The sequence below is a fragment of the Marmota monax genome, unplaced genomic scaffold, assembly GCF_021218885.2.
Source record: "Marmota monax isolate L192 unplaced genomic scaffold, Marmota_monax_Labrador192_F-V1.1 WCK01_AAM20220418_F8-fsc00035, whole genome shotgun sequence".
NCBI classification, from domain to species: domain Eukaryota; kingdom Metazoa; phylum Chordata; class Mammalia; order Rodentia; family Sciuridae; genus Marmota; species Marmota monax.
Window position 1 is genome coordinate 10,953,494 of NW_026691961.1, and position 24,816 is coordinate 10,978,309.

Here is a 24,816-nt window from a genome sequence, read left to right on the forward strand (position 1 = left end):
GCGACGTGCACACGTCGCGCCGTCCTCGCGCCCGCCCGCTTGGCTGCGGCGGCGGCGGCGGCGGCGGCGTAGCCTGAGGGAGTAGCTGGCAGGCGAGCTGACGAGCGGACGCTCGGGGTGAGTAGACCCGCAGCAGGTGAGTGGCCCGCGCCGTCCCCGGTCTTCCTCCCACCCCTCGGGCCGCGCCGCCCCCTCGGCGAGACCGGAGTTCGCCCGGGCCGTCATGAGTGCGGTCAGGGGCTCCGTCCCAGTGCCGGCCTGGGGCTACACCGCGCGGGGGACGGCTAGGAGCGGGGCGCAGGCGGCCGAGGCGGGCCGTGGGCCGTGGTAAGGGACGCCGAAGCCCTGGACGCTGAATCTGGACGACGTGTGGGCGGCGCCCAGCCCCTGTTGGTATCACGGGCGTGCTTGGCGAGGTGACCTCGGGGTCGCGGCCGGCGGCCTCGCTGGAGGTCGACCGTGGCGCTGGCGCTGTCCTGCCTTCTCGCGCCTTGCCTGGGCGGGAGGTGCCCAGTGGACCGCTGTCTGGGCTTCTCTGCGACCCGGGCAGCCTCGGTGCGGAGTGCAGGACTGGGAGGAGCAGCCGGTTGGTCTGGACGGGCAATTCACCTGTCACCTCCTAAGCACGGCACTCTGGGTGTCTTAATTGCCCAGTAAAAACTGCCAGCAGTGCCTTGCACCTTCTTTGCACAAGGCCTGTCTGTGTCATGCATTTAAATTTAAATGAGTTCTGCTGGGCCGGTCGTTGTGGCCCTTGGCTCTTCATCCTTGCTGTATTATCTGATGGCGCTGTAAACCACAACAGGCAGAGTGTGATGCAAAGAAACACTGTGTGATGCTCTCCAGGTGAGCAAGTTCCCTTGCTGTCAGCCCCTTCCAAAACCTTGTGAAATAATAGTTTTCATCTTGCAAAATGGGTTCAAGGAGAGATTCGCAGTGAAGTAACTTGACCTGCATCCCACTCGAGGAAGACAAGGACAGATGATCTTGAACCTGGTAGTTGGCCTCCAGATATTGTGTACTCTATTAAGTGAAGTTTTCGAGACTAGGAATGGATTATTTTAAGCGGTCTTCCCTTAAACTGTCCTGTCAAGTAGAAGGAAATGAGCTTACTGGGTTTTTCCATTGTTGTTATTTTTTTCCTTTTTGGTATAGGGGATTGAACAGAAGGGCGCTACATTCCCAGCCCTTTTATTTTTTGAAAGAGGCTCTCAATAAGTGCTTAGGTCTTCATTAAATTGCTGGGGCTGGCCTCAAATTTTTGATCCTCCTGTATTCAGTCTCCCGAGCTTACTGGCTTTGTGCTTTTGAGTTTCTGGTATGGTGTTAGTTAACCAGTGTAAAAAAAAAAAAAAAAAAAAAAAATATATATATATATATTTTAATAAAGGGGATTGAACTCAGGGCTTTGTGCATGCTAAGCATGCACTCTACCACAAAGCTAAACCCTCAGCCTTAACCAGTGTGTGTGTTTTGTTTGTTTTTGCAGTACTGGGGATATAACCCAGGGGAGTTCTACCACTGAGCTACATCTCCACCTCTTTTATTTTTGAGACAAGGTTTCACTAAATTGCCCAGGCTGACCTCAAACTTGCCGTCTTTCCTCAGCCTCCAAGGTCAACTGGGATTACAGGTGTGTGCCACCGCACCCAGCTGTCACGTGTGTGTGTGTGTGTGTGTGTAATGTTTTTTTACTTGTAGTTGGACACAATACCTTTATTTTATTTATTTGTTTTTATGTGGTGCTGAGGATTGAACCCAATGCCTCATACATGCTAGGCAGGCGCTCTACCACTGACCAACAACCCCAGCCCTAACCAGTGTGCTTTGATTACAGTTTTTCTTATTAAAATATTTACTTTCTTTGGGAAGGGGGAGAAGTCTACTAACTAGTTTTTTTTTTTTCCCAAGAAACATCACAAGACATAATCTTCAATTACCAGAAATTCACAGTTCAATAGGGCATTTACATGTTTTTTTGGTGAAATTGGAAGTTTTCAAATACAGTTTCTAAGCCAAAACCCTGGTGAGGGTGTGGGAATTTGTAGGTTTTGGAAATTCATGTTCATTGTATGACCTAATCCAACTGGGGATGTGAAGAGGGAAATCCTGTGATTCCTTCATTGTCTGACCTGATTTCCTTTTTTTGAGGTGTATTGGCACCAGAGTCAGGATATGAGCTACTCTAGAAATGACAATGAGATGAGTTACAGAAAGCACAGTATTCATTACTTTAGCTCACTCAAGTCTATTGAAAATCGCAATACCGTACAGCTGTGCTGGGTCTACATTGATTTTTAAATTTCTTGGGTTTTTTGGTACCGAGGATTGGACCCAAGGGAACTTAACCACTGACCCATATCCCCAGTCCTTTTAAAATATTTTATTTAGAGACAGGGTCTTGGTGAATTGCTTAGTGCCTTGCTAAATTGCTGAGGCTGGCCTTGAACTGGTGATCCCTGGTGATCTTCCTGTTTCAGCCTCCAAAGCCTCTGAGATTACTGGTGTGTGCTGCCACCAATTACCTTCTTTTTTTTAAAAAAAAAATTAATTGTTGTTAGATCTTTATTTATTTGTTTATATGTGGTGCTGAGGATCAAACCCAGTGCCTCACACATGCCAGGCAAGTGCGCTACCACCTAGCCACAGCCACAGCCCCCAATTACCTGCTTTTTAATTATTATGTCTAGTTGACTTGTGTTTGTAAAAACAAGATGAAAAAGATGAAACCATTTTTTTTTTTTTTTTTTTTAAGTACTGGGGATGAACCCAGGGGCACTGAGCCACATCACCATCCTTTTTTATTTTTTATTTTCAGACAGCGTCTTACTTAGTGCTTAGGACCTCTATTAATTGCTGAGGCTGGCCTTGAACTTGGAATCCTCCTGTTTCACCCTCCAGAGTCATTGAGATTACAGATGTGCGCCACCATGCCCTGCCAAGAGTAGGCACTGTTTCTGTATATGAATACATTTTGAACTTCTAGAAACAGTGCCAACTCTTTGCAGCAACAAAGAGAGAGAGATTGTTAATTAGAACCCTTAATATAAAATTGCTTGTATGGCAGTATTATATACTGAAAGAAATTTCACTTGTTTGACTGCTCTACTCTGTTCCTCTTTAGCATTATCTTTACAGTATTGCCTTTATTTATTTTACACAAGTTGTTGATTTAAAAAAAATGTTTTTTAGTTGTAGATGGACACAGTATCTTTATTTATTTTTATGTGGTGCTGAGGATCGAACCCAGTGCCTCACATGTGCTAGGCAAGTGCTGTACCACTGAGCTACAACCCCAGTCCCCAAATGTTGATTCCTGTACTATACATTTTATAGTCAATTAGTGAATGCAGCTGAGTTTCTTTGAAAATTTCTTTTTACATTTCTAATAAATTTCACATTGTACTGGAAAACAGTATTGGTTTACCAACATTTCATCTATTTACAAATGTTGATGATAATGGTGATTATAATAATATTGGGGAATGAATCCAGAGGTGCTTTACCACTGAGCTGTATCTCCACCTTTTTTTCTAAATTTTTAAATTTTGAGGCAGGTCTTGCTAAGTTGCTGAGGCTGACCTCAAGTTTGTGATCCTCCTGCTTTAGTCTCCTGAGTTGCTGGGATTACAAGCATGTGCCACCGTTCCTGTCTAGAATAGGGATTATTAATCTGAAATTTGGGGTCCACAGATGAACCTTGGGGTCCTACAGTTGCTCGTGAATGGGACAGCCAACAATTTTTAAATGTGATTATCCTGGAATGAGGATCTCATGCCTTCATCTGATTCTCAAAGAATTATGCAACCAAAAATGTCTTAAGGATTATTCTGGCAAATACCTTTGGCCTCATCTTCAGGAGTGTGCAACTGTGTATCTTCAGATGAGCAGTTATTTAGGTGGAAGACTAGAGACAGACTCAAGGACATTCCTTTGTAAATAAACAGCCTTTCGCAGAACACCAGCTATTATGGGATGTACATGAGTACTTGTCCAAGGGACAGCATGTTCCCGCATATTCCTAGTGGTCTAATCTGGTTCCCAGGAAATGAGGCACAGTCTGAGGCTACAGCACCCTCCTTGGCTAGTGTGAGTGAGGCAGAGATGTTTAAGGCTCATGGTCTGACCTCAGGGATCTTTTTTTTTTTTTTTTAATATTCATTTTTTAGTTTTTGGTGGACACAACATCTTTATTTTTATTTTTATGTGGTGCTGAGGATCGAACCCAGCGCCCCGCACATGCTAGACGAGCACACTACTGCTTGAGCCACATTCCCAGCCCCTCAGGGATCTTATATAATCCATTGCAGCTGATTAGAATCAAAACTCAGGGTTAGAAGTAAGTACAAGTGAGTTGAAGACAGACCACCTGCTTTCTGGAAGGGCATGAAGATTTGAAGGAACTGTTGGGTTATTGGAAATGAGGTGTGAAAGAGTAGGGAGTACCCTGAGCCCAGGCCTGGGAATAGTGGCTATTCAGCTTCCCACGGCTACTTTTTTTTTTTAGGACATATTGGGCTAAGAGGCCCTGCCTAGAGGTGCTGGTCACTTGGCATATGAAATGGCAAAGGGTAACCGTCTCCCCTATACCATAACTAAGCAAAGGTAGGCCAAACTCAGTGGTCCTGAGCGGCCTGGAGGAGCTGAGCTGCTAAGCCTCCCTTTTCTAACAGTGGAAACGCCACTTTTTTTCCCCTTATTTTTTAAAATTGATACATTATTATAGTTGTACATATTAATGGGATTTGTTGTTACATATTTATACATGCACAGAATATAACAATATAATTTGGCCGATATCACTCATATCACTCCGCAGGATTTTCCCCCTCCCTCTTTGCCTTTTACCACTTGGTCCCTTTCCTCTACTTATCTCCCTTTGAGTTTTAGGATATTCCCCCCCCCCTTTGTTTTTCTTTTTCCTCTCCAGCTTCCCATATAAGAAAAAACATACAACTCTTGACCCTCTGAGTTTGACTTATTAATATAATTTCATTTTTCTTCATGGCCGATTAAAACTCCAGTGTATGTATTTTTATATATATATATATATCACATTCTCTTTATCCATTCGTCCATTGATGGACACTTAGTCTGGTTGTGAATTGACTGTTGTGAATTTTGCTGCTATAAACATGGGTATCATGTATTACTGTAGTATATGATGACTTTTATTCTGTATGGTAGGGGCTGGGATTGTGGCTGAGCGGTATAGCGCTCACCTAGCACAGGCGGGACCTGGGTTCGATCCTTAGCACCACATAAAAATATAGGCATTGTGTTGTGTTCATCTACACCTAAAAAACAAATATTAAAAAAAAATTCTTGGGGCTGGGGTTGTAGCTCAGTGGTAGAGCATTTGCCTAGCACGTGTGAGGTACTAGGTTCAATCCTCAGCACCACATAAAAATAAATAAAATAAAAGTATTGTGCCTATCTACAACTAAAAATGATATTTAAAAAAAAATTCTTTATGATAAAACTGAGGAGTGGTATATCTGATATATCCATGCCTAGTCTTTTTTTTTTTTTTTTTTTTTGGTAGTGCTGGGGACTGAACCCAGGACTTTGAGCATGTTAGGCAAGTGCCCTACCACTGAGCCATATCCCCAGCCCCACTCCATGCCTAGTCTTTTGAGGAGCTTCCGTATTGATTTCCATAGTGGTTATACTAATTTACAGTCCCACCAACAGTGTAAAAGTATTCCTTTTTCTCTACATCTTTTCTAGCATTTGCTATTATTTATATTCTTTTTTTTTATACCTTTATTTATTTTTATGTGGTGCTGAGGATGGAACCCAGGGCCTCACATGTGCTAGGCGAGTGTTCTACAGCCCCAACCCCATCTTATTATTTATATTCTTTTTTTTTTTAGAGAGAGAGAGAGAGAATTTTTTTTAATATTTATTTTTTAGTTTTCGGCGGACACAACATCTTTGTTTGTATGTGGTGCTGAGGATCGAACCCGGACCGCACGCATGCCAGGCGAGCGCGCTACCGTTTGAGCCACATCCCAAGCCCTTATTTATATTCTTGATGACTGCCATTCTGACTAGTATAAGATGAAATCTCAGGAGTTTTGATTTGCATTTCCTTAATTGCTAAAGATGTTGAACATTTTTTCATGTATTAACCATTTGCATTTCTTCTTTTTTTTAGAAGTGTCTTTGAATTCATTTGCTCATTTATTAATTGGTTTATTTGATTTTTTTGGTGTACTCTTTGTGGGGATACTAGGTATTGAATCAGGGGCACTCAGAGCCACATCCCCAGCCCAGTTTTGTGTTATATTTAGAGACAGGGCCACACTGAGTTGCTTAGTGCCTCGCCATTGCTGTGACTGGTTTTGAACTCACAATCCTCTAGTCTCAGCCTCCCAAGCTGCTGGGATTACAGGTGTGTGCCACCATGCCTGGCTGGTGTAAATTTTTTTGAGTTCTTTATGTAGTGTAGATATTAATCTTCTGTCAAAAGAGCAGCTAGCAAAGATTTTCTCCTATTCTGTGGATTCTCTTGTCACATTCCTAATTGTTTCCTTTGCTGTGTTGTAAGCTTCCCTTTATTTGCTTTATGTATTGGCCTTCTGTATAGCATTTTTTTTTTTTAAATTTATTTATTTATTTTTAGTTTTTCGGCAGACACAACATCTTTGTTTGTACGTGGTGCTGAGGATCGAACCCGGGCCGCAGGCATGCCAGGCGAGCGCGCTACCGCTTGAGCCACATCCCCAGCCCTAGCATTTTGTCTGATAAAAGGCTTGAGTAATACCTCTTACCACCCTGGAGAGCCTGCTTCTCTACTTTTCCTGGTGTATGAGCTATTGGATAGTTGCCCTCCCCATCTTTTTTTTTTTTTTTTTTTTTAAAGAGAGAGCGAGAGAGATAGAAAGATAGAGAAAATTTTTAATATTTATTTTTTAGTTTTCGGCGAACACAACATCTTTATTTGTATGTGGTGCTGAGGATCGAACCCGGGCCGCACGCATGCCAGGCGAGCGCGCTACCGCTTGAGCCACATCCCCAGTCCCAACAAGCACATTAAGTTACATTTAATTCCCAATTTAATTACCCCAATTTGGGGTAATTTTTAGGAATTGAATTCTTGGGAATTATAAAAATTATAATTAATTATAGTTATAAAACATTATACTCTTGGGAATTAAATCCAATTTCTGATACTGCTCCCACCCCCACTGCAAAAAAAAAAAAAAAAAGATGGGGGCTAGGAATATAGTTTAATGATAGAGTGCTCTTAGGTTCACTGCCTAGTACAAACAAAAAAGGTAGTATAGTGTCCTCCTACTAATCGGCTTTCAGAGACCTTAAAACAAAATCTGAAACGTGCTCTGCCTTATGTGTGGAATCTGGTTTAAAATCAATTAATGGAATATTTCTCCTTCAAATATGAAACAATGAATTCAAGCACAGAGAACCACATGTTTGATTCACCCATAAGACCATGTATTTATTGTTTATTGCAGAACTGGGGATTAAATGCAGGACCTGGTACATACTAGGCAAGTACTCTACCACTGAGCTGCTTCCTTTTCAAATGTTGCTAAATTGACTAGGCTGACCTTGAATTTGTGATCCTTCTCCTTCAAACTTCTGAGCAGCTTGAGATTATAGGCATGTTTCACTTCTGGCCCTACAAGCTCATTCTTTTTTGTTTGTTTTTGATTTTGTGTGTATGTGTGTGTGTGTGTGTTTCCCCCAGGATTGAACCCAGGGGCACTTAATTACTGAGCCATACCCCAGCCCTATTTTAATATTATTTAAGAGTTAAGGTCTCACTAAATTGCTTAGATCCTCACTAAATTGCTATGCTAGCTTTGAATTTGTGATTCTCCTGCTTTAGCCTCTTGAGCCCCTGGGATTACAGGCAAGCACCACCATGCTTGGCTACAAAGCCATTTTTATCCCCCACCATCCATTCACGTTTCTTCTGTAGAAATTTTTGCCATAAATGCTGCTCAGGGAAATGCTTGCTCGCTAGCCAGCTGTTTTCTTTATTTCTGGGATTCATCTTTAATTGTTTGCTGTCATCAGCTCTGTGAGAGTGCCTCATTTTTGATAATACTTAGCATTCTCGAACTCACTTATTCACTTAGGAAACTCTGACTAGCTATGTGCTCTGTGTGGGTGATAGGAGACTCAGATGAATGAGCTGTAATCTGGAAAACAAACATGTAAACAAAGAAGTATAACAGGATATAAGTGCTACAATAGGTCATGAAAGGCTTACTTTGGTAGCTCTCAATATAATATCAAACCACCAAGATTATCCCTGATATTGTTTTCTAGAATTTATTTTTAGTATCAACACAAGCTTTTTTTTTTTTTTTCCCCTTTCTTTCTTTTGAGAAAATACAGCAAGGAATATAGGAGTTACTCTAACTGAAATAAGGGAGAGTCAGAACTTTTCTGCTCTCCCTCCTGCTGGCTGAGAATGAACTCATTGGAGTTCCAGGAAGGCCTACAGCTATGTAGCAGCAAGAACTAAGACCTGAGAAGCAGAACTAAATCTTATAATTCTTGGCTTACTTTCAGTCAGACACCAGACTGATAAATGATTGGTTTCTCCAGTTTTAAGTTCTATCTCATCAATAAATCAGTAATCATAGGTTTAACTTCTAGTGATCCCAACACAAATGAGGACTATCCCCTGGAAGGCACTGTGACCCTTTTCATTGTCCCTGTGGGCAGTGCCATGTTGCCCCACCTACTAACATTCTTAGAAATCAGGCCCTGTGTGGAGGCACACACCTGTAATCCCAGTGGCTCAGGAGGCTGAGGCAGTATGATCATGAGTTCAAAGCCAGTTTCAGAAACTTAGTGAGGCCCTAAGTAACTTAGTAAGATCCTGTCTCTAAATAAAATATAAAAAGGGGGATGTGACTTAGCGTTTAAGCGCCCCTGAATTTAATCCCCAGTATCCCCCCCCCAAAAAAAAAAAAAGAAAAGAAAGAAATATGTAAAGCCAGGAACTATGCATTTATTTAATTTTCATAACTACGTTCAGAATTGTTATTACAAAGAAAAGAAATCTGAGAAATTAAGTAAGAGGTCCAAGGCCACCCTGGTACATGGTTTGCTCTCAGTTGCACATGTCAGGAACCTGTGCCTTAACCATGTCTGTGTGCTGCCTCTTGGTCTCGGTGTGATTGGAAGAGTTCTCTTGGCTGGCTCAGCTCAGTTAACTTTGGTTTGGTGCCCACCACTTGTCAGGCTCTAAAGATATCACAACTCAATACATGATTCAGTTCTTGTGTGTTATAATAACATGTTAGTATTGTGCTGTACAGAAAGAATTTCTGTACAAATGCCTGCTATTAGACTTGTTGAACCCATCTTCTAGAAGCTTTCAGATGGAGGGATTCAGTCTCATGATGTAGGATGTATAATACAAATATTTAAATATGTATCTAAATTAATAGCCACATGTGGCATTCATACAGTTAGTGCTAAGTGACCATTGGGATGGGGAAGCCATGTCGTGGGAATTTCCTTTTTTTTTCTCCTATTGGTGAGGAAGTAAAGAACTACTCTGTCTTGCACTGGGAAAGTCCAGTAGCTGATATCTTGGTCCCCTGCCAACACAGACACAAGTCTATGTGTGTGGAAGTTTCTCATGTGAATGAAACAGTACCTCTTCTCCTAGAGGACTTCAGAAAGGAGCTGGAGCATCTAGAAAGCTTTCTTAGAAAGTTAGTGGAAAGTCTTTTTGCTAAGTAATCACTGTGTCACTTTGATTTTCTGCCTTTTAAGTATAATTATGAGATGTGTCACATGTAATTTGTTATTAACAGTGAAGTTTATAAATGCTTTCTCTTTAAAAAGAACTCTAATTGGCTTAGCAATTATCCTTGTGTGCCTACTCTCACTCTGAGAGGCTTTTTAGAGTAGAAGAAAGGACTGCTGTTATAGCTAACTGTTGGTAATTCCAGGTCTCCTATAGAACATTTTTTTCTATGCTCCAGGACCTGGCTGTTTCTATGGGACGTTGTCATTCATGTATAAATCAGGGCCTATCTTCTGAGGGAGGAAAACAGTTGGGGATCCCCCATTCCTAGGAATTGTGGATACCTGTTTATTAAGATAAGGAATCAGAAGGTAAAATGGGAGCAAACTGACTGCTGTATTTCCCTCAGTGCTCTTCAGGTATGGGCAGTGCCTGCTAGTAGTGCTGGGAAAGGACTACTCTGTCTTGAACTGGGAAAGTCCAGTAGCTGATATCTCGGTCCCCTGCCAACACAGACACAGGTCTATGTTGGACATGCCAATTATTTGAAGTTATTGGTCCTTGGTCTAGGAATCCTTGTACCTACTCCTCATCACCAGATTCTGAACAATTACTGTGAAGAAACATGGGAATAATACCTAACTCTGTAGGTCTGTGGAAACATGTAAAAGATCCCTTACAGCGCCAAAGCGAGAAATTGGAGCCACCTCATTTAGTTGACCAAAACTTTGTCCTGTATTGCTAATCTTAAAGGAAGTTTCTATTAACATATTTCTATCACAACTATTTCCAGGGCAACATACATTTTCAGAGGCAGAAAGACACAGGAATGATATAATTCCACATTCTTAAAGCCAGATCTTCTATTTCTCTGTAGTTACTCTGGTGATGGGTGCTATAGAGATATGCAGACCCTATTGTGACTCCCTGTTGGTGCCCTGTCCCAGAGCCCCTGGCTTCATTGTCCATCAAGGTCTGGGAGGCTTAACTGCCTCTTTCTAGCACTGAGTGCTGGCTTGTTGCATCTTCCCCCTTGGGATCAGTCTTGGGCTGCCCTATCAGTTAATAAAAGTAAACCTCACCAGAGAACAATCTTCTCAGTGTAATCTGAGTGAGCCAAGGTAAGTCTTTTGAGGACAGGAAGAATTTGCTCTGAATCTTAATTAATAAATTAATTTTGCATGCTGGGTATTGAACCCAGGGCCTTGCACATGCTAGGCAAGCACCCTACCACTGAGCTCCAGACCAGCTATGATTCTTTAAATGGAGCCTAAGCACTTATTTCTTAGAAATGACAGGACTATTCTTACTTTTCATACTAAAACAATAAATCACATGCCCTGGTTAAATTCCTACACTGTGAGAATAAATGCAGTGTGGTGAGGGAGCTTCCAAAGCCTGTAGTTTCCATGTGGCTAGTATTCTGTGGTGACACCCCACTAATTTCAGTGCATGAACCAGTAAGAATTTGTTGGAGACAGGAGGAATCACCTTGCATTTAAAATGACTCAGGTTTAATGCCAACTTGACTTTTCACTTCTGAGAGACTTTAGCTCTGTTAATTTTCTTGGTCTTAGTGTTTTCTCTCTCTCTCTCTCTCTCTCTTTTTTTTTTTTTAGTTTAGATGGATGCAATATCTATAGTGCTGAGAATCAAACCAAGTGCCTCACACGTGCTTGGCAAGCACTGTATCACTGAGCCACAACCCCAACCCTTGATCTTAGTTCTTAATAGTACCCAGGTCTATCGCACTAGTAGTCGGTGCTATCTTCTGCCTCAACCCCTTTTGCCTTCTGCCCAGAAGGAATAGCTTCTAATGCTTAAAATTGGTTGTAGAGAGAAAAGTACCTGGGAGCTGACTGCCCATCTAGGTTCTGCACAATGAGAATTCAGCAGAAGGGCTGGGGATGTGGCTCAAGCAGCCTAGGTGTGATCCTCAGCACCACATACAAATAAACATGTTGTGTCCGCCGAAAACTAAAAAATAAATATTAAAAAATTTTCTCTCTCTCTCTCTCTCTCTCTAAAAAAAAAAAAAAAAAGAAAATTCAGCAGAAGCATTTTCCCCCCTTGCAGGTCTGGGTATTGCAAGTGGGGACACTCCGTCACTGAGCTATATCCCCAGTCCTTTTTATATTTTCATTTTGATTATTTTTATTTCCTTTTCACTTGTTTATTTGTTTATAATTTTGATATTTTGATACAGGGTCTTGCGAAGTTGCCCAGGCTGGCCTCAAAGTTACAATCCTCTTATCTCAGCCTCCTGGGTAGCTTGAACCACAGGCATGTGCCACTGTTCTCAGCCTTATACCTCTTATGAGACTAAAATGTCTTTGTCTTTTTAGTTCCAAGAACCATTCCTTGCACACAGGGGTGAATCTTGTATTTATTTTATTTCATTTGTAGTAAGAAGGCTCGCGCTTTCTCTCTCTCTCTCTCTCTCTCTCAGCTGATAAATGGATAAAAATAAAATGGGAGGTGCATGCACCAGGCAGTTCTATTCAGCTTTAAAAAAGAATAATATTTTGTCATTTACAGCAACATGGATGAATCTATAGAGGACATAAAGCTAAGTGAAATTAGCAAGCCACAAAACAACTTCCTGATCCCACTTACACCTGAATTGTAAAAAAAAAAAAAAAAAGTCAGACTCATAGAAGTAAAGAGGAGAAAGGTGGTCACCAGGTGGGGAGATGGAAAAAGATAGACAAAACGTTGCTGGATGAGGTGGCGCACGCCTGTAATCCCAGTGGCCCAGGAGGCCAAGGCAGGAGGATCACGAGTTCAAAGCCAGCCCCAGCAAAAGTGAGGTGCTAAGCAACTCAGTGAGATCCTGTCTCTAAATAAAATACAAAATAGGGCTATGGATGTGGTTCAGTGGGCATGTGCCCCTGAATTCAATCCCTGGTAACCCTACCCCCCACCCCACCCCCGCAAAAAAGAAGAATGACAAAATGTTGGTCAAAGAGTAGAAATTTTGGTTAGGAAGATTAAGTCTGGGAATCTATTGCACAACAAGGTGACTATAGTTTAATGTGTATTTCAAAATTATTAAAAAATTAAAAGTAGAGTTTTTGTTTTTACCGTAAAGAAATAATATAAGCTGGGTGCAGTGGCACACAGCTGCTACTCAGTAGAATCAAAAAGTTAGAGGCCAGCTTCACAACTTAGGGAGACCCTACCTCAAAATGAAATAAGAAAGACTGGAAGGTGCTTGCTTCAGCAGGACATATACTAAAAAATTAGAGAAATACAGAGAAGATTAGCATGGCCCCTGCACAAGGATGACACACATTCATGAACCATTTTATATTTTGCACAGTGAAGAAAATGAATAGACAATTCATGTGCATTTTTGTGTGTGTGTGTGCTTAAATAAAACTACCCAAAAAAAACCCATGCAAACAAACAAAAAACCTGGAGGTGCAATTTAGTGATTAGAGTGCTTGCCTAGCATGCAGGATACCTGGGTTCAATCCCTAGCACTACCAAAACCAAAAAGAGTTATTGGTTGTTACAACATAAAACTTTCATTTAGCTAGTCTCTTTAGACATTCTGTTTGTGCATTGCAACAGATAACTCAAGTTGGAGGCTCCCTGTGGTGCTGGACAAATTTGAGTCTGAGAAAAATCTTTTTTTTTTTTTTTTTAAAGAGAGAGAGAATTTTTTTAATATTTATTTTCTAGTTTTCGGTGGACACAACATCTTTGTATGTGGTGCTGAGGATCGAACCCAGGCCGCACGCACGCCAGGCGAGCGCGCTACCGCTTGAGCCACATCCCCAACCCCTGAGGAAAATCTTGATCTGTTTTTTAGGAAGTTTCTAGTTTAACTGAGGAAACAGGATGATATTCATATCATGTAGTGATATGGTGCCAATTTTGTATAGGAACTCTGAGCTGTAGACACCCTTCTAGGAAGCAGACAAGGGACTCCCACCAGTGCGATGGTATGAATCCTGACGTTTTGCTGTAAGCCATTCCACAAGAAGGGAACCAGTAGCAGAAGTCTCTGAGCAGCCACTTAGCCTCCCTTTGTGCATGTCATGAGCATCAGCTGGTCATTGTTGTCAGTATCCTGTGAGTCAGAGGCTTGCCAGCATTGTTCTAGAACTCCAGGGAGCAGGTCACCCTGCCATCCCTTTCCTTCTGTTCTGGCTGAGCTCAGAACCTGTTCCCTTCAGTTGCAGTTTCTCCAGGGCAAAGAAAAAGAAGTGTTTATTGTGCTTCTTGGATCTCTAGATGGGAAATGAATCATAACATGCTCCTTAGATTATTTCTGCCTGGCTGCTGTGCCTTGAGCTACTTGACCTTGTGAAATTTGCTGGACTTGCAACTCCAGGAAGGAGGATTCTTCAAACAATGTATGTGTGGCTTCAGAAGCCCTAGTGCCCTGAGATTGGAATTTACCAGGAGTAAAGGCTTTGATATGAGTATTCTGCATCTGCTGGGCTGGTCTAACAGGAACTCACCATGATAGGAACTTGCCGCTTTGGTCAGAATAGGTGTTAGAATGAGAATTAGCTGTCCAAGCAAATAGCTAGGATTATATAGATAAATATGGAGTAGAGGAGGTAAATTTTACAGAGGATCATGATTTTCTGAAATGGGAAAGAGGGCAGAGTGACCTTTCTGCCATTTGTAATATCAAAGGGGGGTTCAGGGTTGACTTCCTGTTGATTAGTTAGTGCAGGACAGACCTTAGCTGGTTTGCTTGGACAGTTCTTTTCTGGGCTCACTTCCCTTTCATTCCCTATAGTTTTGTTCCCTTTCCTCCCTATTTCCCCTATTCTTTCAAAAAAAATCGGGTTACTTTATATAAAAGCAGCAGCCAGTTGGCTAAGAAGCCCAACAAAAAGAAAAAAGATCTTATAGCTTTCCTAATTCCATACTTACCTAATATATATATTTTTTTCCTAGTGGCCCTGGGAATTGAACTCAAGGGTACTCTACCACTGAGCTACATCCCCAGTTCTTTTTGTTTTTTATCTTAACATAGGGTTTCACTAAGTTGCCTAAGGCCTCTCTAAGTTGCTGGGGCTGGCAGCTTCCTGCCACTATACTGGTTTATATATTGTACTTTTGTACACAATTTTAGTCATTGTTTTGGATTTTTAAAAAATAAGTTTATATATGCTTTTCCCTGGGTGAATGCAACTAGTTCCTGACTTGTCAACTGGTCAGGGCTGTGCTAGCATTCCCTTGCTTACTTATTGCCCTTTGAGCATCCAAGCCTTTGCCATTAGACCATATGATTTGTTTTCTAACATAAGAGTGTGGCTGTTACTATTTTGATACAGATTATATGAATATTTCTCAAGGTGTATTTTCCAGAGTGGAATTTATTCTTTTGTTTTTGAAGTGTGTTTTTGGGTAACTTCTTGTTGATAAGAGAGATTGAAGTATAGCTGGGCCATAGCACACACCTGTAATCTCAGCAGCTCTGGAGGCTAAGACAGGAGAATTGCAAGTTCAAGGCCAGTCTCAGCAACTTAGTGAGGATTTATGCAACTTAGTAAGACTCTGACTCAAAAAATAATAAGGGCTGGGAACAAAGCACAGTGGTAAATTACCCCTAGGTTAATCCCCATTGTGTGCCACCCCCACCAATGCAAAAAAAAAAAAAAAAGCCCTACATTTATAATTTGGCTCCCAATTTTCTACGAATTCCAGTGGTTCTTGCAAAGAAAAAAGGATTCAAGTGAAGAACTGGGCCAGACTGAGTTTGGACATGTATCTTTTCAGAGATTGAAGATAATTCTGTTTCCAATGTTGCGAGGTAGCCTCTTAGTGACACACGACATGGCCACTCCCTTGAGAAAGAGTGAACAGCCACAGGGCCATGGTCACAGGCTGCCTGCCCTGGTGGTACCACCCAGGGTTGAATATGCTAACCAGTAGTGGAGAGCAGATTACTTTTTGTTATTGTTTTTTTGTTTGTGGTGCTGAGAATCAAAACCAGGGCCTCCTGCATGCTAGGCAAGTGCTCTACCACTGTACTATACCCCTGGCCCATTGCTGATGTTTTAAACCTGTATTGATGATATGCATGAGACTTTTTCTTTTTTTTTTAACTTGGATTTTTTTCTTTTTACTCAAGTATTTATTAGAACCTAGCATTTTTCAGGTTTTGGAGCTACAGCAGTGGAAAAGATAGCTGTGGTCTGGCCCCTGGGGCCAAAGTTTAGACTCTTGTGGGCTGGGTAGACAGAATTTGGGGCTGGCAAGTAGACATGAGGTTGAAGAGGGTAAATGGCACAAATAAAGTGCTTCTCAGAAAAAGAAAATGCCAAAATGGGCACCAATGGAAGCCAGCTCCTCTCCCTTTTTTGGGGGGTACTAAGGATTGAACTCAGGGCCTCTCACATGCAAGGCAAATGTTCTACCAACTGAACTACATCCCAGTCCCTTGTATTTTTTTTAAACATTTTTTTTTTTTTTTTTAAGAAGTAGTTGAACACAATACCTTTATTTTGTTTTTTATTTTTATGTGGTGCTGAGGATCGAACCCAGGGCCTCACACATGCTAGACGAGCACACTACTGCTGGGCCACAACACCAGCCCCTAGCCCCTTGTATTTTTTTGAGGCAGGGTTTTGCTAAGTTGCCCAGAGTAACCTGAATTTGTGATCCTCCTGCTTTAGCCTGAAGAGCTAAGTCCGCAGGCATTCACCACCATTCCCCTTTTGTATTTTTAAGTAAGACCTTGTTGTTCAAGGAGACTACATTCTCCCAGAGAATAAAACACAGTTAATGATCAGATTTAATCATGTACACAGTCACTGTTGTGTGGCATAATTAGGTACACATAGCAGGAAGCTTACCTAAGTTACCACAGTTGGTAATCTGTGCACTTGCTATTGTCTTTGCTTCAACTGTAAGCAGCTTGGGATCTGCAGTACTTGGTGCCTGGCTGTTTTCTCAGTAGGGTAGTGCTGTTTAGAGGCCCTGGGACCCTTTGTGCCCCTCCCTCTTCTAGGCAGCCCACCATTCCCATCCTAGCACCCCCTTCGCCTCTCTGCTGTCTGAGTACTCTGTGGCTGGAGGCACATCTTGGCTCTCAGAGTCTCCAGGGGTGTGCTGTTCTTTTTTAAAAGTCTAAGTCACACCTGTAATCCTGGCTACTCAGGAAGCTAAGGGAGGAGGATCCCGAGATCATGGCCAGCCTGGGCAAGTTAGTGACCCCGTCTCTCAAAAAAAAAAAAAAAAAAAAATTAAATAAAAGGGCTGGGAATGTAGTTCAGTGGGTTCAACCCCTAGTACTGTAAGCTGAGTTCGACACAAGCCTGTAATCCCTGCAACTGAGGAGGGGCAGGGAGGCTGAGGCAGAAGGATCACAAGTTTGCGACCAGCCTGGGCAATTTAGTGAGACCCTGAGCAACTTAGGGAGACCCTGGCTAAAAACAAAAAGGTCTGGGAGTGTGACACAGCAATAGAGGGCTTCTGGATTCAATCCCTAGTACTCCATCATCTCCAGTACTAGGGGGGAAAAGAAGTCTATACAAGAAGATAAATTGTGGAAAAGTTCTTAGAAGCACTTGTGTGGGGCTGAAGAATAAGTTCTGCAGCTGGTAAAAGCCTGCCTCAGTCCCTTCATAAAAGGACACACAGCTGGATAGCCTCATTCCATCTGTGAACCTTCCCATTTCTGCGTTTGTCATAGTATTCCTTGATCTGCAGACTCTGTTGTTGGGGGTCCTTCTCCAGGAGGCCTCTCCACATATCATTCCCCTTACTTGATAACTGCCTCCCTTTTCATTTTTCTAGACAATTCTGTGCACCATATAGTTCATCAGTATTATGCAGAAAGATGTGTCTACTTTGGATTCAAGAGACGGTTCCATTTTCTTTTTTGCTATTTATTTTTTGAGCATTTTTGGCTATCACTAAATTTCAGTCAAAATTCAGTGTAGGGCTGTAGATGTAGCTTACTTGCTTCACATGTATGAGACCCTGGGTTTGATTCTCAGCACCACAAAATAAGTGAATGAATAAATAGAACTAAAGAAAATCACAGGTATCAGCAGTAACATTCACTGAGTGCTTACCATATAGCAGGCATTGTGCTTCTATTGTTCTCATTTAATTTTCTTTAATTAATTCCATTGTATAGATGCTGAATCTGAAGTCAAGAGAAAATTCTGAAAGATTGTGCTGAGCAAATTACGCATTGTAATGTCCCAAAAGATAACAAAGAAAATGTAATTAGGTGTCTGGAGGAAACTCAGGGAGGGTATGTACCAGTAACTTGTGGGGTAAGACAGCTTGGTTTTTTCCTCTTCTTTATGCCTTTGGCCATTTTAAAAGACCATTTCTTACACTTCTTTGTCCCTCTTGACACTCTTTCTGGGTAGATCATGTAGAAAATGTTCAGTAAATAACTGGTTGAAGTAGAAAACTAAGTTATTTTTTTTTTTCTTTGCTTGGCCCATTGTGGCCTGAGGAGGCCTGACATGGTGGCCCCAATGTTGGTCGTTTTGTCTTTGAGTGACGTTATTGTTGGTGCTACTGTTGTTGGTCTGTTGTTCATCTGTAAAGTTTCCTGAGTGGGCTGCCCTTCACACTGCTAGAGTTGAAGCCTCCAGGGATTGAGGATGAGCTTTTCGTGTTCTGGGACTATATATATCCTTACTGATGAATGTTCAGCCTCTGCAGCAGTGAAGGAATCGATTGGCTAATATCTCTTTCAGCCAATCAGAGTTCTGAGTAGGCTGGGAAAATCTACATACTAGGTGACTCAAATGCAATGGATATGGGCTTATTGGGTGCCTTGTGAACTGCTCTGCTATACAGTATGGCTGTTGGGCACAGCCTGACTTAACTAAATTCTGTCTAACACCCTGCTCCTACTATTCTCTGAACAAGGCCACCTAGCTACCTTCATGTAGGATGTATTGTGATGACATGGAAGCCTTATGTTGCTTGCCAAGCTGAGAGCCACTGTGCTATAGCTTTTTTTTTTTTTTTTTTTTTTTATTTTTTTAATATTTATTTATTTATTTTTTTGGCAGACACAACATCTTTGTTTGTATGTGGTGCTGAGGATCGAACCCGGGCCGCACACATGCCAGGCGAGCGCGCTACCGCTTGAGCCACATCCCCAGCCCTGTGCTATAGCTTTTTAATTTATTTTTTAAAAATCAATGATGTTGTATTTCTTTTATGCTTTTTGGTAGCTTTTTATTTTGATCTAATTTCTTACCAAAAAATTATAAAAATAGCACAAAGAACTCTTGTATACTCAGATTCTCTGTCTGCATTTTGCCTAATATGCTGTCTTGCTTGGGAATGACCTGAATTCCCTGCCCCACATAGATGCATGGCTATACCCTCTTCTGGAACTTCTGACAGTAATTTGTAGATGGTATGCTTCTGTGCATTTCCTCAGAACAAATTCAATATCAACACAGTGCTGTTACCTAATCTACTTTCCATGTTCAGATTTGTCCATATTTATATATGGTCTCAGTAATAGCACAGATTTATTGTAAAGAAAACAACCCTGAGGTACAGGGGTGTTTTCTCAGTTACATTCCCTCAGAGAAGAGCAGAAAAGGCAGGTATTTGGGGAAGTGATTGCCAAGGATGTTAAATAATTGACTCCTTGTGTCTCTACAGAACCATTGTCAGGGCATCAAGAACCGCTCAGCAACAATGTCAGCAGAAGTGGAGACCTCTGAGGGAGTAGATGAATCTGAGAAAAAGAACTCTGTGGCCCCAGAAAAGGAAAACCATACCAGGTGAGTACTGGGGGTTGGCAGCATCAGATCAGGTGGTCCCACCACCTTCCATGTTCAACACACCTGGATTTGTCTGTCTGCTGGAGGCACTGGGGAGGGGTATTGGGTCCTGAGCTATGGATCCTGGGATGCCTGGTTGGCATTGAAGGACTCCAAGTCCCTGGCCACTTCATCTGGGCTGAGAAAGGGTAATTAGGCAGAACTGGCTCCTTTACAGTGTCTTCCATTCCTTAAAATTTAGGATTCAGACTCTGTTTTTCCTTTCTTTTTTCCGTTGGTTCTTTTTTTTTTTTTTTAATATTTATTTTTTAGTTTGTAGGTGGACATGCAATATCTTTATTTCATTTTTTAATGTGGTGCTGAGGATCAAACCTGGTGTTTCATGTGCTAGGTGAGCACTGTACCATTGAGCCACAACCCCTGCCTCCATTGGTTCTTTTTAGTTATACATGACATTAGAATCCATTTTGACTATAGTTCTACAAGCATGGAATATAGCTTGTTCTAATTCTGACCCCAGTACCTCTCCTTCTCGTTTCTCCCCACCCTTTACTTTTTTCCTCTATTGATTTTTCTGTCATTTACCCATAGTTTTTTTTAATTAATTAATTATGGATATACATAATGGTGAGATTCACTGTGGTGAGTATTCATGTGTGTACCTAGGAAAGTTATGTTACATTCATTTCTGTTTCCAGTCCCCTTTGCCTACTCTACTGAACTTGTATTCCTCTCCTAGGACTTGAACCTCTTAACTGTTCTTTAAGGCAGGGTTTTTCTTATTGTTAGGACAAGTTCTTTCTGAGCCTTAAATTACTGGGCTCTGCTCTTTACTGTTCTTAGCCCTTTGTTAGAGCCCTGATGAGCCTTGTCATTGGCTCCCCCAACCCTCCAGTATTAGGCATTGAACCCAGGGCCTCACAGGTTAGGAAAGCACCCTACTACTGAACTACATCCCCAGCCCATCCCCACCCTTTTTGGATCCAGGAATTTAACCCAGGGGTGCTTAACCATTTAGTCACATCCCCAGCCCTTTTTTGTATTTTATTTAGAGAACGAGTCTAAGTTGCTTTAGTTGCTAAGTTGCTAAGTTGCTGGGGCTGGCTTTGAAATTGTAAGGCCAAGTTTTTCTTTTTGTTTGTTTTTTGTTTTTAAGATGTTGATGGACCTTTAATGTGGTGCTGAGAATCAAACCCAGTGCCTCACAAGTGGTAGGCAAGCGCTCTACCACTGAGCCACAATCCCAGCCCCCAGGCCAAGTTTTTCTCACTCTAATACATGAATATGTGAGCCCTGCCCAGATGCCATCATCTTTATGGTCATATTTTCTACCTTGTCATCTATCAGCACAATTTCTACTATGTGATTTGTATGTATGTGTATGTGGTGCTCCGGATTGAACCCAGAGCCTCTCAATTACTAGACAAGTATTTACCACTGGACTATATCCCTTGTCCTCTGCTGCTATCTATCTATCTTTTTTTTTTTTTTTTTGTGGTGCTGGGGATTAAACCCATGGTCGTCTTGCACATGCTAGGCAAGCACTTTACCAACTGAGTTATATCCCCAGTCCCCTTTTTTATTTTGAGACAAGGTTTTTCGAAGTTGCCTGGGCTGCCTCAAACTTGATTCTCCTGCCTTAGCCTCCCAAGGAGCTGGACTTATAGGCATGTGCCACTGTGTCTGGTTTTCCTGTGTGATTTTGTTAAGAAACACAAATCCAAGCACTTGGCCCCAGCCTCTCAGTTGTTTCCATCTCATCCTCCTATGCATGGAGCCACATATAGTCCTAAAGAGACTGGACACATGGTGGTAGGAAGGCAGCAGGGCTGCCTCAGAAGATCCATATTTCCACAGGGGAGCATGTTCTTGGAGAAGCCAGCAAACTGGTGGGATAAGAGGTGTGAATTTCTTTGGACACTAGGTGGCCACAGAATCAAAACGTCATTCATTTGGGTGGTTCCTAGCATAAGACACTTAGACCTAGAGTCTTGTGGAGGCCACAGTCTACCTATATGTTTCCTGAGCAGACTGTCTGCTTGCCCTGTGACCCCTGCTGTTTATGCAGAAGTGTTGGAGCAGCCTCTGCCTACAGTTCAGCAAGTAGTTGCCCTGGGATCTGGACTTTTTTCTGTGATCTTTTCTGGGGAATTAGGAAGGGCTCTCACACACACATCTGATCTCTGCAGAATGGCTGACCTCTCTGAGCTTCTCAAGGAAGGGACCAAGGAAGCACATGACCGGGCAGAAAACACCCAGTTTGTCAAGGATTTCTTGAAAGGCAACATTAAGAAGGAGCTGTTTAAGGTTTGTGCCCTCAGTCAAATAAGATTGGGTTCCAGACTTTCCTATGGGGATGGGTTTGAGTGCCCTCAGAACTAGTGTGAGGGAATACCTGGGTCTTTTTCCATGTTCAGTCTTTCTTAGTGTTAAGCTGTGGTTTTCCTGGCTTAAATGGAATAACATAGTAATGTAAAGGAAGCAAAAAGTATGTGTTTCAAAGACTTCACCATATTTTTCCTTTTAGAAACACAAAAGCTTCCTGGGTGTATTAACTAATTCACTGTATAAAAATAGGTCACATTTGGGTGTTGGGACTAGAAAGGGGTGTTGCTTTGGGAGTTGCCAGTTTGGCCTGCAGTTTTTTCCTGTGGTCTCCTGTCACCCCCACAGCTGGCTACAACTGCACTTTACTTCACATACTCAGCCCTTGAGGAGGAAATGGACCGCAATAAGGACCACCCAGCCTTTGCCCCCTTGTACTTCCCCACGGAGCTGCACCGGAAGGAGGCACTGACCAAGGACATGGAGTACTTCTTTGGTGAAAACTGGGAGGAGCTGGTGAAATGCTCTGAGGCTGCCCAGAAGTATGTAGAGCGGATCCACTATATAGGGCAGAATGAGCCAGAGCTGTTGGTGGCCCATGCATACACCCGCTACATGGGGGACCTCTCAGGAGGCCAGGTGCTGAAGAAGGTGGCCCAGCGGGCACTGAAACTCCCCAGCACAGGGGAAGGGACCCAGTTCTACCTGTTTGAGCATGTGGACAATGCCCAGCAGTTCAAACAGTTCTACCGGTCCAGGATGAATGCCCTGGACCTGAATTTGAAGACCAAAGAGAGGATTGTGGAGGAGGCCAACAAGGCCTTTGAGTACAACATGCAGGTACTACTGGGTGCATAGGTTACACTTAGATAGTGGGGGCAAATTCAGTGCTTCCTGGGAGGGCATCAGTGGCAAGAGGATAGACTGTAGTATCTTCCCTGGAGAGAGGCAATGGAACCAAACTGGTCACCAAAGGGCATGGGCCCAGTGGATAGCTTCTGGCATGGAGACCTGGCTTGGTAGAGGTTTGTGGGTAAGTGTTGGGAAGGGCAAGGCCCCAGCATGAAGAGGGTGTTGAAACAGTAGGGCTGTCTTCTTCCATCTCACCATAGGATGCCAATGCCAGAATTGAGGAATAGATAATTTCCTTCTTTTTTAGCAAGGACTGCTATGAAAAGTCTTGCTTGATAAATTCAGCTCGAGACAGATTATCACCAAGGATCAAGAAGGGGAATAACTATTTACAAGTAGCCTTTGGTTAGGGCTGAGCTCTTGAGGATTAATTCTGCCCCCAGCCACAGGTGGTCATTCCTCAGTATCAGCCAGGCTGAACAGTCCCCAGAAGCCCTCTACTGTGGACTCCCAGGATGGGTCTGTCCTACTGTGGGCTTTTCTCATTTCCATTTTGCTGTTCCTTGCTAAAAAATGACTAGCAGCTAGAAATGGGGAAGTACTGGTGGCCTGGTAGTTTCGCTGTTCAGTGTCCTCAGGGGCAGGTGGCATGGGGTATGTTTTGATCAGTGCCCAGGGAAGACCCATCATGATTGGCGGCCTTGGGGTGCCACCAGCAAATGTGGCCACACTTCCCAGATTCCCATTAGGGAGAAGTACAGTAGTATTGCCACCTACCGGGGCTGCTAGATTATCTAGTTGGCACTGCTGAGTAAGTGCACCTGCTCCACCTCCATTTGGGATGGGGTAGGTGGGGAGGAAATCAGCTCCAAAAGCAAAGTCTGCACAGTCCAAGATGGCTCAGTTTATCTGTGCTCCTCAGATATTCAATGAACTGGACCAGGCTGGCTCTGCTTTGGCCAGAGAGACCCTGGAGGATGGGCTCCCTGGGCACGACGGAAAGGGAGATGTACGTAAATGCCCCTTCTATGCTGCTCAGCAAGACAAAGGTAGGTTGTGGATTCCATGCTTCCCTCCTGGGACAGGCATGTCAGTGGCCCCCACTGATGCCCTGTCTCCTGTTGCACTACATGCAGGTGCCCTGGAGGGCAGCAGCTGCCCCTTCCGGACAGCCATGACTGTGCTGAGGAAGCCCAGTCTCCAGTTCATTCTGGCTGCTGGTGTGGCCCTGGCTGCTGGACTCTTGGCCTGGTACTACATGTGAAGGACCCATCATGCCATGCTGGAGTCCTCCCAAGTGACCTCTGTCCTACCCCATTCTACCCCACTAAACTACCGCCTCAGGTGACTTTTTTTAAATGCTGGGTTTGAGAAAATAAGCAACCAATAAAAGCTAGATGCTAGCTCTGCCTGACAGCGTCTTCTCTGTAGGCCAGATGCACACCAAGTATACAGGATATCACCCTGGCAGCAGCTGGCACAGTAGGGCAAACCCAGAACCACCTCTGCTTCATGGCTTCTGCACCCTGAGCCCTAGGTGTGTTCCCTTCATTCTCTATCTTCACAGTACTTGGGAAAATATGTCCTTGCCCTGTTGGGAGTAAGCCCTAGTAGTCAGTATGCCTGAGTTCTGTGGGGTTGAGGGGTTAAACAGTGTTGCTCAACTTCTTGGCTTCTCTTGGGGACTTGGGGGTGAGGGTGGGCTGAAACCAGGATCCTATCCACCTCAGAGGCCCTGGGAGCTCCTTCTCAGTCAAGAGCTCTCAAAGATTTGCAAGCCTGGGCTGTTCCCTCCCCTGGTCTGTGTAAATGCTATAGCATTCAATAAAATGCACTCTGTATGTTTCTTCCTTCTTGGCACGGGGTCACTAAAACTATTTCCTAGACCCTAATAACCCACTGGGAAATAGGTATTGTATCCATATGGGGACGTGGACATTCTTGTCCTGAAAACCTACTATATTCTTCTCCTGACCTCATGTACTTCTCTGACACTGTTGGTCATCTCCTAGCACCCATTCCCCAAGACATTCTCTCTTGACCACTTTTATCACAGATAATCCTAATGGTTATCTGGACCTGTAATTTTTTAACTCAAACACTTTGAAGGTTTCCTACTTTAAAAAAACATAAAAACAATTCATTGTCTCTTAAATA

At 42.9% G+C, this 24,816-nt stretch overlaps 1 protein-coding gene and 1 non-coding gene across 8 annotated transcripts; both read left to right on the forward strand.

Moving 5' to 3' along the window:
• Hmox2 (heme oxygenase 2) lies at window positions 1–24,509 on the forward strand. 7 transcript variants are annotated; one of them, XM_058579473.1, is made up of 8 exons: window positions 24–117; window positions 1,490–1,633; window positions 17,856–17,975; window positions 19,361–19,482; window positions 21,672–21,789; window positions 22,156–22,647; window positions 23,582–23,708; window positions 23,796–24,509. In XM_058579473.1, exons 4-8 carry the CDS (start codon window positions 19,397–19,399, stop codon window positions 23,921–23,923), a joined length of 951 nt encoding a protein of 316 aa, XP_058435456.1. In that variant the 5' UTR covers window positions 24–117; window positions 1,490–1,633; window positions 17,856–17,975; window positions 19,361–19,396; the 3' UTR covers window positions 23,924–24,509. The 7 variants fall into 7 exon arrangements, with proteins under 7 accessions (XP_046300374.1, XP_046300364.1, XP_058435456.1 ...); XM_058579470.1 differs by having other exon boundaries at window positions 29–136; XM_058579478.1 differs by lacking the exon at window positions 17,856–17,975 and having other exon boundaries at window positions 29–136.
• LOC124093671 (U6 spliceosomal RNA) lies at window positions 12,953–13,059 on the forward strand. Its single transcript, XR_006852024.1, has one exon. It is a non-coding gene; the product is annotated as a U6 spliceosomal RNA (small nuclear RNA).
• Window positions 24,510–24,816: the final 307 nt, after the last annotated feature.